This window comes from Stigmatopora nigra, chromosome 10 (assembly GCF_051989575.1).
Source record: "Stigmatopora nigra isolate UIUO_SnigA chromosome 10, RoL_Snig_1.1, whole genome shotgun sequence".
Classification (NCBI taxonomy): Eukaryota; Metazoa; Chordata; class Actinopteri; order Syngnathiformes; family Syngnathidae; genus Stigmatopora; species Stigmatopora nigra.
Window position 1 is genome coordinate 2,236,694 of NC_135517.1, and position 16,369 is coordinate 2,253,062.

At 35.9% G+C, this 16,369-nt stretch overlaps 1 protein-coding gene across 1 annotated transcript in view; it reads left to right on the forward strand.

Annotated features, from left to right (window-relative positions):
- Positions 1–16,369, forward strand: part of cacna2d2a (calcium channel, voltage-dependent, alpha 2/delta subunit 2a) — a 143,270-nt gene that overhangs the window by 101,246 nt on the left and 25,655 nt on the right. The window contains exons 7-8 of the mRNA XM_077726040.1: positions 6,070–6,201; positions 6,425–6,482. Of these exons, the coding sequence (XP_077582166.1) occupies positions 6,070–6,201; positions 6,425–6,482 (190 nt within the window). The remainder of the gene's footprint in view (positions 1–6,069; positions 6,202–6,424; positions 6,483–16,369) is intronic.

The following is a 16,369-nucleotide window of genomic DNA, read 5'->3' on the forward strand; positions in this document are numbered from 1 at the left end:
ATGGCATCTACATAATTAACAGTATTGTTTCAGTTCAGGCGTTTGTTTTTTTTAATATCCGACAGTGGTGGTTTTTGGTTTTCTGTTTTTTTCCATATATAAGGCGCACTGGATTATAAGACGCACTGTCTATTTTGGAGAAAATTTAAGACTTTTAAGTGCGCCTTATAGTCGTGAAAATACGGTACGTCTTGAAATACGAGTGACCTAAATGAAGTTTTACATTCGAGATATGAGTGCTCTGGTTATTTTGCATGGCAACCCGCTGGTAACATAACATAAACAAATTTAAATGAACTTGGATTACAATGCAAAAACACTAAAAAATAAATTTAATCTAACCTTACACTTAACTTAATACTAATCTAGTTTTAAATTTTGATACATTTCTTAGCTAATACACATAACACCCATCAAATAACTCCTTAATGCATCTCACCAAAAATTATTGAGGTCCTCTTTAAAAACACCCAAAAAAATGATTTAGTCCTTCCAATTTCATGACATTTGAACATTTATGTTGAAGAAAAGCTTGTATAAAAATATATTCCGCCTGCGTTTTCTTTTGCATTTGCGATAATTACAGCAATTTGACTGTCAGCCTTGTTTTTATTCAGTTTGATGGACTGGAGGGAAGTCGACAGCATCCGAAAATTATTTCCGAACAGACTGAAATTAAGCCGTCCAACGTGAACCCGATGTAAACAACACCTTGAGCTGTCGACACATGTAAACTACTACATCGCTAATGGCCGACACTCTTTCTTAGTGACTTGGCTAATAGCTTTAGCTCCATTACCGTTATGGATTTCTAACCTAGAGCCCCACTTTGTGTATTCATCACGCTTGATATATCATACTCGTCTCTATGCATTGTGAATATGGCAGAAATGTGCGGCCATTTGTAAAATGTTGTATTAATCCAGCAGTATTGGGTAGGGAGATCTACCGTATTTTCACGACTATAAGGCGCACTTAAAAGTCTTACATTTTCTCCAAAATAGACCGCGCGCCTTATAATCCAGTGCGCCTTATATATGGGAAAAACAGAAAACCAAAAAAGAAAAACCACCACTGTCGGATATTTAAAAAAACACAAAGGCCTGAACTGAAACAATACTGTTAAACATACAGATGCCATTTTAGTTTACAACATCTTCCATCATATAGCTCCTCCCCCACTTCAAGATTTTATCCCAAAAAATCCAAAACATCAACAATGGCTGGCTCTAGAGGTGACTGTAAAGTAGTGAGTGCTTCATACTTGGAAGTCAATAGCAATTACCGTATTTTCACCACTATAAGGCGCACTTAAAAGTCTTACATTTTCTCCAAAATAGACAGTGCGCCTTATAATACAGTGCGCCTTATAATACAGTGCGCCTTACATATGGAAAAAATGTCATTCATTGAGGGTGCGCCTTATAGTGGTGAAAATACGGTAGTTTGTATGGGTCTTTATCTTAGATATATCAGTGTGAATAATGTGTATATAAAGGTAAGAAGGGCGGGGGCGGTCACGATAGGGGTTGAAGAACGATCTGGAGCCGAGATGCCCCATAAATTCCACTCTTAACGTTTTTGCCGTGTCGTGCCGTATAAAAGGGGGCAAAGCCAAGGGTGCTCCAAATGTCATGGGAGCGCCGCCTTGATGAATTGCCTTTTAAAGATATCACACGTGGTGGGAGGCGGTACCCGTTTCACCTGAATGATGGTGCCTGAGGATGGGTTGGGGGGGGGGGGGGGTTGGGGGGGGTCTGTCTGGTGTCTGGGCGAGTTTGCAATTTAGACCCTCGGGTTGGAATTTGTCTTTTTATCAACTGTCCGGAGAAGTCAGTGTATATCCTGGATGAATAAATCAAAGAGAATTAGGTTGTTGCGTTAGCTTATCTTGGATGGGATGGTTTTTCTTGAAGCCATGTGAACTGAGTGTGTTTGTGTGGGTGTGTTTGTGTGTGGGTGTGTTTGTCGGTTTGTCTGTCTGTCTGGTTGTCTGTCTGTCGGGTTGTCTGTCTGTCGGGTTGTCTGTTTGTCGGGTTGTCTGTCTGGTTGTCTGTTTGTCGGGTTGTCTGTCTGTCTGGTTGTCTGTCTGTTTGTCTGTTTGTCTGTCTGTTTGTCTGTCTGTTTGTCTGTCTGTTTGTCTGTCTGTTTGTCTGTCTGTATCTCTGTCTGTTTGTTTGTCTGTCTGTATCTCTGTCTGTTTGTCTGTCTGTCTGTTTGTCTGTCTGTTTGTCTGTCTGTTTGTCTGTCTGTTTGTCTGTCTGTTTGTCTGTTTGTCTGTCTGTTTGTCTGTCTGTTTGTCTGTCTGTTTGTCTGTCTGTTTGTCTGTCTGTTTGTCTGTCTGTTTGTCTGGTTGTCTGTCTGTTTGTCTGTCTGTCTGTCTGTCTGTCTCTGTTTGTCTGTCTGTTTGTCTATCTGGTGGTCTGTCTGGTTGTCTGTCTGTCTGGTTGTCTGGTTGTCTGTCTGGTTGTCTGTCTGTCTGGTTGTCTGTCTGTTTGTCTGTCTGTTTGTCTGTCTGTTTGTCTGTCTGTTTGTCTGTCTGTTTGTCTGTCTGTTTGTCTGTCTGTTTGTCTGTCTGTTTGTCTGTCTGTTTGTCTGTCTGTTTGTCTGTCTGTTTGTCTGTCTGTTTGTCTGTCTGTTTGTCTGTCTGTTTGTCTGTCTGTCTGTTTGTCTGTCTGTATCTCTGTCTGTTTGTTTGTCTGTCTGTATCTCTGTCTGTTTGTTTGTCTGTCTGTATCTCTGTCTGTTTGTCTGTCTGTTTGTCTGGTTGTCTGTCTGTTTGCCTGTTTGTCTGGTTGTCTGTTTGTATGCATAGGTAACAAATACCAGCAATGACCTAAATTAGTATAAAATGAAAACATTAACTTAGTTTTTTTTGTGAAACTATGACCATTCCGACTATTACCATTGAATTGAATCGAATGCTCTTATTGTCATTATACAAATATAATGAGATATAAAACTTTCACCACATAGTACCTAACAAATAAACGATTACTCAAAAAAAATGATTAAAATGTGACATATTAAATCTTGCAATATCCTAAATTCATAGTTTTTTTTAAAAAAAATCAGTTAATGTGATACCTTGTAGCCTTTCACCAGTTTTGTTTTCTTTCAAAAAAAAATTATAAACTGATATTAACATTTGAAAAAAAGCATTTTTCTACTCCAACAATCTAATTCCAATACATATTTACTTCTCCATCTCCACTACCATTTGCAAATATCTAACAAAACAGACCCGATTTTGCGACCTGATATTTTTAGTCAACGTATTTTAAACGGCAATGGAAGAAGGGATGTCTCCTCCTTGCCCTTGGCCGGTACGGGACGCCTATCGTATCATACTCGGTCGGTGGCTGGACTTAGATAAGAGAACAGCCGGGACTTGACAGCACGAAGGTTGTGATAACTGCTGCTTAAAGGATAATACTTTTACACGCGTTAATCAGATGACTGCCTGACCGCTGCTTGAGGATTGCGCCGTTCAGGTGAAATTGAAATGTGTTTTTTTTTTTTTTGCTTTTTGATCTTCTCTAAATAAGCATTGCATCCCAATCTACAAAAAAAAATACCCGCTTTAGGTGCAAAAGCGTTTAGATTAACGGATATGCTAGTCAATGGGTAGGGAAACTATGGCTCAGGAGCCATATGTGGGTCTTTGCTAGCTTGTGAGCTAAAAAATATGGAAACTGCTAATGATAGAACTGAGATATTATATCTAAAACTGCTTTAATCTTCATTTTTTTGTAGTAAACTCTTCTGGAATGCATCCTTTCATTGATTAGCAATAGCATAATAATTTTTTTTATCAAAAAATCATTTTTTTTCACTTTAAAAGTGGTGAAATTGCAAAAAAAAAAATTTAAAAACACGTTTACATGTATGTTGTTTTGACTTTCAAATTCCTAGTTTTGTTTTTATTTAAATAATTATCAACGCAATCTACAAAAAAACCCACTTTAGGTACAAAAACATTTAGATTAATGGATATGCTAGTCAATGGGTAGGGAACCTATGGCTCAGGAGCCACATATGGCTCTTTTGATGAGTGTATCTGGTTCTTTGCTAACTTTTGAGCTAAAAATATGGAAACAGCTAATGACAGAAGTGAGATATTACATCTAGAACTGATTTAATCTTCATTTTTTGGCAGTAAACTCTTCTGGAATGCATTTTCTCATTGATTAGCAATAGCATAAGAATATTTTTTTAAAGATATTCATTTTTTTTCACTTTAAAAGTGGTATAATGACCCAAAAAATTCATAAGGCACTCGTTTTGACTTTTAATTCGTAGTATGGCTCACAAGGAATAACATTGGAAAATATGAATTGTTAAAAACCCGATTTTTTCATCCAAAATATTGTTTTTTAAATATTCTATCTGCGATTCTTCAAAAAAAATTCTGCCAAATCTTGTAGACCAATCTTTCTTCAGTGTATAAATTAGTCTTTATCATATTTTGGGTAAAAATCCGCCATCTTTAAAAACATAGCTAATGCTAATGCTAACGACAAAAGTCTGATTTTGGGTTTTAACATGTTTTTTAAGCGTCTTCTCTATAATCCAAAAAAGCCAGTTGAGTTTCTCCTCGACTAGTTTTCTCTTTAATCAGCTCCCTATTAAAACACCATTGCACCCGCCATTGAACTTAATGTTAACTACAGACATTTAAAACACTTCATTTATTCCCAAGTGTGTGCCACTTTAAACTAATACGAACAGTATTTTTCCCCCTGTACTTTTTTAAGGTAAAAAATCCTACTCTGACCTTATGATTTTTCACTTCAGGGTATTTTTAAATTGCTAAAAACCTTCAAAGCAGCATCGGCGACTATTCGAAGATCAGAAAGATTAGATTTGATGTCCTGTGAGATGGTCAATGCCGACCTGCCGGGGTGTTTACTTCAAAAATTTGGCGGCCAAGGTTGTTCTAGGACTTTTGAAATGTATTATGTAGTACCCTGACTCCCAAATACTCATTAAAACTTGCGTAATGTGTAACTCATGCTATTATTGCACCCAGAGACTTGGTTCAAATTAGACCGCTATAGACACACTTCCTGGTTGTAGTGGTCACATGACTTACTGTTTGAATTTGTCTACATGCAGGGGACACCCTTTTAGGAATGTGAAATCCAGCAGATGATCCTTTTGATTCATAAAGTATCTCGAAAATGATGGTCGGACGTTTAGTCGCCGGTCTTTTGGTCCTTTTTGGTCGCCGGTCAAATGGTGACAGAGTTTACTGTTGAAACCAGCTCTCAAAATTATATTCATGAGAGAGAGTTTAATATCTAAGAGGGAGAGTTTAATATCTAAGAGAGAGAGTTTAATATCTAAGAGAGAGAGAGTTTAATATCTAAGAGAGAGAGTTTAGTATCTAAGAGAGAGAGAGTCTAATATCAAAGAAAGATAATTTAATATCTAAGAGAGAGAGTTTGATATCTAAGAGAGAGAGTTTAATATCTAAGAGGGAAAGTTTAATATCAAAGTACTGTTTAATATACAAGTACATTTGACCAGCGACCAAATGGGACCAAAAGACCGGCGACCAAACGTCCGGTCACGCTAAAAAATACAATATGCAATGTTTTTTCTCAATAATTTTCCTTCAAAGTAACACATTTGTACTCCCTATTAAACCCATGAATATGGAGGTGAACATTGTTAATAGGGGGCGGCTTATACGAGAGAAATTGTCAAATTCAACGATTTTAGGGCAATTTTAAGGGTGCGGCTTATACACATGCGGCTTATATGCGAGAAAACAGTAGTTAAAAATGTATTCACTTTGTTTCTGATATTTATTTTTGATTTTTTTGTGATTTTACGCAGAGACGGCTTATATGTGAGAAAACGCAGTAGTTAAAAATTGATTAACTCTGTTTCTGATATTTACTTTGGATTCTTTGTCTAAAAATTACGGCTTATACACAGAGGCGAACTCTGTTTCTGATATTTAGTTTTGATTCATTGTTGTTGTTTTTTTACGGCTTATACGCGGAGGTGGTCAATATACAAGAAAATACACAAATTTAAATCCAATATGTATTCCTACAGCTCCGGTCATCCTAAATGAATTAAACTGGACTCAAGCTTTGGAACGAGTCTTCATCGAAAACCGTCGAGAAGACAGCTCCCTCCGCTGGCAGGTTTTTGGCAGTGCCACGGGTGTAACACGTTATTACCCAGGTAAGACGCATCCTGGGTGATGATGAAAGAAGTCCAAGCCAAGCGCCCTTATAACTCAAAAGCTAGATAACGTCTAAATTGACCCTCTGGCTCTTGTGTGAAGCCATTTCTTATCAGATGTCTCGACTGGTAACTGGATAGGGAGAATGAAATTATGACTTTGATCTAATCTGAGGTGAAATATCCTACAGTGCAAGGGGACAACATCCATTTTATTTTCCAGCCACTCCATGGAGAGCGCCCAACAAGATTGACCTCTACGATGTTCGTCGTAGACCATGGTAAGTGGTGTCTTTATCAGTTTTTACCTGTCTTTTTTTGTTCAAAAACCGAGCCTATAAATGAATAGTCATTCAATAGTAAGACACACATATAAAATTGTGTTAGGACAACAAGGTTGAAATGATGCCTATTTGGTCTTATTATGGTTATTCTTATTTTCGTCTTTTTGAATGAAATCCAGATTTTGCTTCGACTAATCGTTGGCTAGCTTCCGAAACGGCGATTGTGGGTTAGGGTTAGGTCAGGTCAGGGTTAGGGTTAGGATAAGGGTTAGGGTTAGGTGTGTTTAAATACAAAATTGTTAGGATTAGGGTGTGTTTAAATACAAATTAGTTAGGGTTAGGGTGTGTTTAAATACAAAATGGTTAGGGTTAGGGTGTGTTTAAATACAAAATGGTTTGGGTGAGGGTTAGGGTGTGTTTAAATACTAAATGTTTAGGGTTAGGGTGTATTTAAATACAAAATGTTTAGGGTTAGGGTGTGTTTAAATACAAAATGGTTTGGGTTAGGGTGTGTTTAAATACAAAATGGTGAGGGTTAGGGTATGTTTAGGGTTAGGGTGTGTTTAAATACAAAATGTTTAGGGTTAGGGTGTATTTAAATACAAAATGTTTAGGGTTAGGGTGTGTTTAAATACAAAATGGTTAGGGTTAGGGTGTGTTTAAATACAAAATGTTTAGGGTTAGGGTGTGTTTAAATACAAAATGGTTAGGGTTAGGGTGTGTTTAAATACAAATTTTTTAGGGTTAGGGTGTGTTTAAATACAAAAGGGTTAGGGTGAGGGTTAGGGTGTGTTTAAATACAACATTTTTAGGGTTAGGGTGTGTTTAAAAACAACATTTTTAGAGTTAGGGTGTGTTTATAATACAAAATGGTTAGGGTTAGGGTGTGTTTAAATACAAAATGGTTAGGGCAGGGGTGTCAAACTCCCTTTGGTCTGCGGGCCAAATACAGCTTAATTTGAGATGAAGCGGGTCGGACCAGTAAACTCATTGCAAAATGACATAGAACTAACAATAAACCCCCTTTTTTTCTTTGTATTAGTCACTAATACTAATAATCAGTGCAAAGAATCAGTAAATTATCAAAAAGTTTATTAAAAGAATTTTCCGTTTACATTATGAACAATATATTATGAACAAGAGAATAACATAAGAACATAAATTAATGTCAATTCATGTTGTCTGCACGTACTAAAACACAGCGCCCCTAGCGGATAATACAAGAACTACAAATTTTAAAGAAAATTCATAATTTTTTTATACAATTCAGCTTTCTTCCTCGGGCCGTACCAAACCACCAGACGGACCGGATCCGGCCCGCTGGCTGTATGTTTGACACCACTGGGTTAGGGTGTTTAAATACAAAATGGTTAGGTTTAAGGACCTTTTTGAACCGTGATGTGATCTGGCTCGTGTTACGTTACAAACTGCTGTGGTTCACGCTTCTAGTCCACCAAGCTCAATCCACCTGACGCTGTCACATCGGTTTTATAGCGATGGCGCCGCCTTGTTGCCTGGTTACAGGCCAGAGTGGACATAACCGTGACAACAATGTTGATTGTACCTGACCTCGTTTCCCGACTCGGCTCAACTTGAGTGGCTTTTTGGGGTCAGGTTGGGGTGTCACTGACAAATAAACCTGAGAGCTTTAAGCTAGCATTGAACTACACCTGCCCCAATTGATATAATACGTAAACATATTTACTCGATTTCCGTTGTATAGTTTGTTTTACCGTATTTTCTTGCATATAGGCCGTATTTGTCGCCAAAAAAAATGTTGACTGAATCGAGGGTGCGGCTTATATGCGCACAAATTAGACAAAATGCCATTGATAATAGAAAATAACATAGATGAAGGACCCCATGGTGGTTAGCACCTCTATTTCTCCATGTTTGCTATTTCAATCCAGATCTGTTGGACTCGCTATTCCCTGTTGCCTAGCAACCTAGCGATGCCGAGTGAGTTAACCCCCCCCCCCCCCCCCGCCCCATGTCAAGCTACATTTGTGTGATTATAGGTCCTACTGTTCTCTTAACTCGCTCCATGTCAGGTAGTCCGCAACCCACACAATAATAATAAACCGACAAAAATGCTAACTGAATACTTTTGACTATGTCAATTAAATAGGACACTTTGTGAGCCAATTGTATTACCGTATTTTTACGACTATAAGGCGCACCGCATTATAAGGCGCACCCTAAATGAATGACATTTTTCCATATATAAGGCGCACTGTATTATAAGGTGCACACTGTCTATTTTGGAGAAAATTTGAGACTTTTAAGTGCGCCTTATAGTGGTGAAAATACGGAAATTGCTATTGACTTCCAGGTATGAAGCACTCACTACTTTACAGTCACCTCTAGAGCCAGCCATTGTTGATGTTTTTGTATAAAATCTTGCAGTGGGGGAGGAGCTATATGATGGAAGATGTTGTAAACTATGATGGCATCTGCATATTTAACAGTATTGTTTCAGTTTAGGCGTTTGTGTATTTTTTAATATCCGACAGTGGTGGTTTTTCGTGTTTGGTTTTCTGTTTTTTTCCATATATAAGGCGCACTGGATTATAATGCGCACTGTCTATTTTGGAGAAAATTTAAAACTTTTAAGTGCGCCTTATAGTCGTGAAAATACGGTTCTATGTGCACTCATTGCAGTTTTTACAGAAATCCACCAAACTCATTTTTTTTTGCTCTGATTTCTCCCAAAAACATGTAATTGTGTCCAAAAACCCACTTAATCATCAACGCAAAGTGCGCGAAATAAACGATAGACAACATCTTTTATCCCACGGGCGCAGTCCTCCTATATTTTTATCTTAATTCAATCTTTATTCGGCTGCCACATCCACAGGAGCACTAAGAGTGCAGCCGTCCATAAAATAATAAGATACAAACACACCTACACACACACACATTTGGGCAAATTGTCTTGTTCGTAATGTTCCCCACCACATGTACTTTGATTAGTCTGCGTTCATGCCGTGTAGCAAATTTCTCGATTATCATGGTGGACGTACATTTTACATGACAACGTACTTGGCGACCCATCGCGAAGGTGAACGCCTCTAGCCATAGCGTGCAAAAAAACAGGAATTCTAATGTAGAGGCAACCATTTTTTTGGCATGAACTCCATGAACTGCTTACAATAAGGTCAATAAGTAGGGTTTTGCAGTGTATAAAAAATAAACAAAAATGAGTATAAAGGTAAGTTGTTCATTGAGTTCAATGTTAATTTTTTACTGCCAGTTTTCCTCGTCAAAACAGGTTTTGACATCTTGTGCCATTAATGGTAATTAAATCTGAATAATCTTTCAATCTGTAATTTTCGGATGTAGGTCTTGCTTACCAAATTTTCAACAAAAAACATTTTTTAGTATATAAGGCTCACTGGACTATAAGTCGCAGGTGTCCATGTTGTATCATGGGATATTTACATTCAGCTCATTAACATATAAGAATACAGAAATAAGATGTAGAGGGGTAAAAGCAGGGAGGAAAATAGGTGCTGTATAATGTAAAAAATATATATATATGTATATATATATATATGGTAACATAATAATAATAATAGTTGTAGTAGTAGTAATAGTAGTAGTAGTAGTAGTAATAGTAAAAATAGTAATCGTAGTAGTAGTAATAGTAAAAATAGTAGTAATAGTAGTAGTAGTTGTAGTAGTAGTAATAGTAGCAGTAGTAGTAATAGTAAAAATAGTAGTAATAGTAGTAGTAGTAATAGTAAAAATAGTAGTAATAGTAGTAGTAGTAGTAATAGTAAAAATAGTAGTAATAGTAGTAGTAGTAGTAATAGTAAAAATAGTAGTAATAGTAGTAGTAGTAGTAATAGTAAAAATAGTAGTAATAGTAGTAGTAGTAGTAATAGTAAAAATAGTAGCAATAGTAGTAGTAGTAGTAGTAGTAGTAGTAATAGTAAAAATCGTAGTAATAGTAAAAATAGTGGTAATAGTAGTAATAGTAGTAATAGTTGTAATACTAATAATAGTAGTAATAGTAATAATAGTATTAATAATTATAGTAATTATAGTAATAATAATAGTAGTAATAATAATAATAATAATAGTAATAATAATAGCAATAATAGTAATAATAATAGCAATAATAGTAATAATAATAATAGTAATAATAATAATAGCAATAATAGTAATAATAATAGCAATAATAGTAATAATAATAATAGTAATAATAATAATAGTAGTAATAATAATAATTATTATTATAAGATATGGGATATAATATGGATAATTATAGGATATATTATAATTATATGGATAATTATAGGATATATAGGATATTATTGGATAAGTGCTAAAATGCTAATCTTATTACTAAATCTGGAAAAGCAGTTTTTTAAGCGTCCAATGTGAATATTTTCTATATTTTAGGATAAATACAAGTGAATTACCGTCTAGAAATGCAGTAAAACTTATTTTGAACATTGATTTTAGTCAATTAGATACATTTTATAATAAAACTATTGTAAGACAATTTTAAGGGTAAGGCTTATATGCGAGAAAAAATGTTTTTTCAAACTATTCCGAACAGATACAGAATTTACTTCCGAATCAAACAAAATGTCCCCTCAGAACCGACCTAGTATCTATTTTTTTCAGTGTATACATCATTTAGCCAAACTTTTTTAGTTCGTACATATTTTACCGAAATCTGAAGCCAAGACTTTCTTTGTCGGTTAATTTCACACTCGATGCGTTGGCATTTTAGAGCCTTAGCTATTTGTATATGTCATTAAAAAGTCCATTTTCAATACTACGCCCCTTTTAATAGGTAAAGTGGCCTGCCACAACATTATGACCATCTGCACATTGTAACGAGATATCATAAAAAAATGGTATTAAAAAGTAATGCATGCTGATGACTGACTGACATTCTCCGATAGAGTTTAATTTAACAATATGTTTATTGTTTTGGGACTGGGTTATGAATAGGACTGCTTTGTAACTAGAGTTGCAATATTTTGGTTATTTTGTTGGTTTAAAATAGACAGAAATAAATTTTAGGGTCGCTTTGTATTTTAATAGGGTGGAATGTGGTTATATTTTAATAATAAGGATTTATTGACATTTAAAATTGATGGAAAATAATTACATGCAAAATGTGAAGGGTATAAATATAGATATTTTATTTCTTACTCTAAGATCAATCAAAAGTAATTTTGTTTGTTTTTTTTTGGTTGGAAAATGAACTAAAAAAACAGTATGAGAAATGTATTGGATTAAATGAAGTTTATGATTATAGATATGTTATTTCTTACTCTAAGATCAATAAAAATAATTTTATTAGGATTTTTTGGTTGGAAAACGAACTAAAAAAACAGTATGACAAATGTCTTGGACTAAATGAAGTATACAAATATAGATATATTATTTCTTACTCTAAGATCAATAAAAATAATTTTATTAAATTTTTTGGTTGGAAAACGCACCAAAAAAAACTGTTTGGGAAATGTCTTGGATTAAATGAAGTTTATGATTATAGATATGTTATTTCTTACTCTAAGATCAATAACAATAATTTTGTTAGGATTTTTTTGGTTGAAAAACGCACCAAAAAACGGTATCAGAAATGTCTTGGATTAAATATGCATAGTTTGGAGTAATCAAAATGTCTTGGATTAAATGAAGTGTACGAATATAGATATATTATATATATATATATTATATATAGATGTTTGGTCGCCCGGACGTTTGGTCGCCCGGACGTTTGGTCGACCAGACGTTTGGTCGCCGGTCAAATGGATATTCATGAGAGTTTAATATCTAGATATATTTCTTACTCTAAGATCAATAACAATAATTTTATTAGAATTTTTTTGGTTGGAAGACGAACTAAAAAAAAAACTGCATGCGAAATGCATTAAATTAAATTAGCATAATATCCCTTGTTTTGATATATTTTATCTTGATTAGATTTCCATTTTTTTGCAGTACTAGCCATTACTATTGCTCTTAACACACCCCCACCACGGGATAATGGTTCGGGATCATCTTTCAGACCAGAATCGTGAGCGAGAAACAGTTTGGGTAAATAGCAGTATGAAAAATGTCCGTTATTAAAGTGTCTTCAGATACGGCTGAGCAGCACCCGTTAAATGATTCGTAACTTTTAGCGAGATGACAGCGTGGCCTCGGGCCCATCGTTGGCATCATCTAATCTCTCATTGGCCGCCGGTCAAGCCAAGAGCTTCAGTTCGGCGCTGGCCAGGTCCATCTGTTTGTCACCTGGCCTTGGCACAGAGGAGTCTGGGTAATGACATGGAAAAAATGGCGTCTGTGAAGTAATTACTCACTGGAATTCATGCAGAAATAACACATCTGGAGGCTTTTTTGATTTCTCCATTTTGCATCTTTAGCACATATTGTATTACTAGATAGACTTCTTACCTTGTTAGCTAATGTAATGGAACAGGTATGTCTAAAGGATTGGTCGCTATTGACAAGATGGGGGATATTATTCATTTAAATGTGATTGTTTTACTGTCATTGATGGCTTTAGATGTCTATTTAAATTGAATTGAAGGCTTTTATTGGCATTATTGTCAGGATATTGAGATTTAAAGGTATGTGCTAAGGATTTGGATATGCTGGACAGTGTAGGTCTTTTTAAAACTTTCACTATTGTAGTACACAAATAACAACAACAAACTGACAAATATAAATAAGTACCGTATTTTCACGACTATAAGGCGCACCGCACTATAAGGCGCACCCTCAATGAATGACATTTTTTCCATATATAAGGCGCACTGTATTATAAGGCGCACTGTCTATTTTGGAGAAAATTTAAGACTTTTAAGTGCGCCTTATACTTGTGAAAATGCGGTAATTGCTATTGACTTCCAGGTATGAAGCACTCACTACTTTACAGTCACCTCTAGAGCAAGCCATTGTTGATGTTTTGGATTTTTTTGTGGGGGAGGAGCTATAGGATGGAAGATTTTGTAAGCTAAGATGGCATCTGCATATTTAACAGTATTTTTTGTGTTTTTTTAATATCCGACAGTGGTGGTTGTTCGTTTTTGGTTTTGTTTTTTTCCATATATAAGGCGCACTGTATTATAAGGCGCACTGTCTATTTTGGAGTAAATGTAAGACTTTTAAGTGCGCCTTATAGTGGTGAAAATACGGTACATGCTATTGACTTCCAGGTATGAAGTACTCACTACTTCACAGTCACCTCTAGAGCCAGCCATTGTTGATGTTTTGGATTTTTTTGTATCAAATCTTGCAGTGGGGGAGGAGCTATATGATGGAAGATTTTGTAAACTAAGATGGCATCTGCATATTTAACAGGATTGTTTCAGTTCAGGCGTTTATGTTTTTTTAATATCTGACAGTGGTGGTTTTTGGTTTTTGTTTTTTTCCATATATAAGGCGCACTGTCTATTTTAGAGAAAATTTAAGACTTTGAAGTGCGCCTTATAGTCATGAAAATAGGGTAATAGCTATTGACTTCCAGGTATGAAGCACTCACTAGTTTACAGTCACCTCTAGAGCCAGCCATTGTTGATGTTTTGGATTTTTTTGGCAGTGGGGGAGGAGCTATATGATGGAAGATGTTATAAACTAAGATGGCATCTGCATATTTAACAGTATTGTTTCAGATCAGGCGTTTGTGTTTTTTTAAATATCCGACAGTGGTGGTTTTTGGTTTTCTGTTTTTTTCCATATATAAGGCGCACTGTATTATAAGACGCACTGTCTATTTTGGAGAAAATTGAAGACTTAAGTGCGCCTTATAGTCGTTAAAATGCGGTAATTAAATCAATGTTTTCTCCCCTTGATATTTTAAGAGTGGAATTTAAAATCTTTTATTTTGAAATCACCCTCACACTATTAGACACTGCACTCAACTTAGTCCACTGTGATATTTTTAGATCTAGTTAACATTGACAAAAAAACTATTATTGCCTGATAATTAACCTGTAGCCTTTTTTAAAAATAACTTCCGCTTAAAACTCTTTTCCTGCTCACTAAGAGACCACAAAAGTTAATTTAAATCCCGCCGGGCTTTCCACTTTTTTTTCACTTAAACCCGCCTCTATCTCGCAATTGGGGCGCCTCCCATTTTGAGAGCCTAAGGCGGCAAAGACGAGGGGGGGGTCACATTTTGACCACCACATTTTTAGTCGTTCATACAGCCCTCTACTCCCTAAAATAAAAAATTAAAAAGGAGAAACTAGATTGCTGCTCTGCCCATACAGCCTCGATTTTTCCATCAAATTAAGATTTCGGTTAATTAAAATGATAAAAAAAAGTCCTGAACGCCGATGGTGGTTCCAGACCTGATTTCGTATATGATGCAGTTCCTACCTTTGATGTGGCATATTTTTTTATTATTGAAAATAATTGGATTCCGCCTCCATACCCCCCAAACCCGCCCCCTCCCTTTACTACACATTTATATTTCGTCCATCTTTATTGCGATTTGCTCATTGGACATCAGTGCTGGAGTTGCAAAATTCTGCTAATATTTAAAGTTGGGAATGGCGTTTCTATTCAATGTAATGAGGGAATGTCGTTTATATGAGTGAGTTTGAATTAAAAGTATAGAATTATAATTAAAGTCATATCTCAAGTTAGTATTGTAATTTGAGGTATGCTTGTTGGAGCAATTGGAACTAAAATGAGGACTCAGTTTGTGGAATAGTTTGGACACCCCTGCAACATGGATTCTGGTTGTACTGCTCACATGACTTACTTTTTAGATTTGTCTATGTGCAGGCAACACCCTTTTGGAATGTGCAATCCAGAAATGCATCTCGGAATGTGCAATCCAGAAATACATCTCGGAAATACTACTTGGAATGATTTTTATTGAGATTTTCCCTTCAAAGTAACACATTTGTACTGAATATTAAAAACATGAATATGGAGGTGGACATTGTGAATCAGGGGGGGGCTTATACGAGAGAAATTGGGAAATTCAATGATTTTTAAGGCAATTTTAAGGGTTCGGTTTATATGCTGGGGCGGTTTATAGGCTGGGGCGTCTTATCTGCGAGAAAATATGGTAGATTTTCCTTTCAAAATAACACATTTGTACTCCCTATTAAAACCATGAATATGGAGGTGAAAATTGTGAATCAGGGGGCGGCTTATATGAGAGAATTTTTTTAAATTCAACGATTTTAAGGCAATTTTAAGGGTACGTCTTATACGCGACTTATATGAGGCTTATACGAGAGAAATTGTGAAATTCAATGATTTTTAAGGCAATTTTAAGGGTGCGGCTTATACGCAGATGGGGCTAATATGCTAAAAAAATACAGTATTTTTAAGCCAAAAAATGGTCAATATTAGCTTTTGTGCTTTTTACTGCCTTAGATAAAATGTGTTAATAAATAGATTAAATAATTGTGCATTAATCCTTGAATTAAAGCGAATTCAATCATGGTAGAATTTCGGCAAATAATTATCATTGTTTAAAAAATCATGAAATTCACATACGTAGCTAAGAAAGAGGCAGATTTAATGGAAATTTACAGCCTGGCTTTGCTGATGCCGACTTTCCAAAGTCAGCCCTGTGGGGCCCACAGAAAGCGAGGTTAGCCCCTCCCTTTTGCGACAGCTCCAGTTTTGCCACCACAGGTTGGTTAGAGTGGCGGCTGCCGCTAAGCGGAGTCTTGAGAGGCTGGCGGGGGGGCAGCGGCCAAGCCCACCGGGAGGCTGCGTGCCTATCAGCTCGGCCAAGCGTGAGAAATGAGCCTCTTCGGCCCTGCGGGTGTCTGGCTTCCCTCCATGCTGATAATCAGCCAAAAAATATATATATATGCTTATTATTCAACCCAAAATGGCCGCTCACTTTGAGGTAAAATCTTCTCATGGAATGTGCAATACAACAC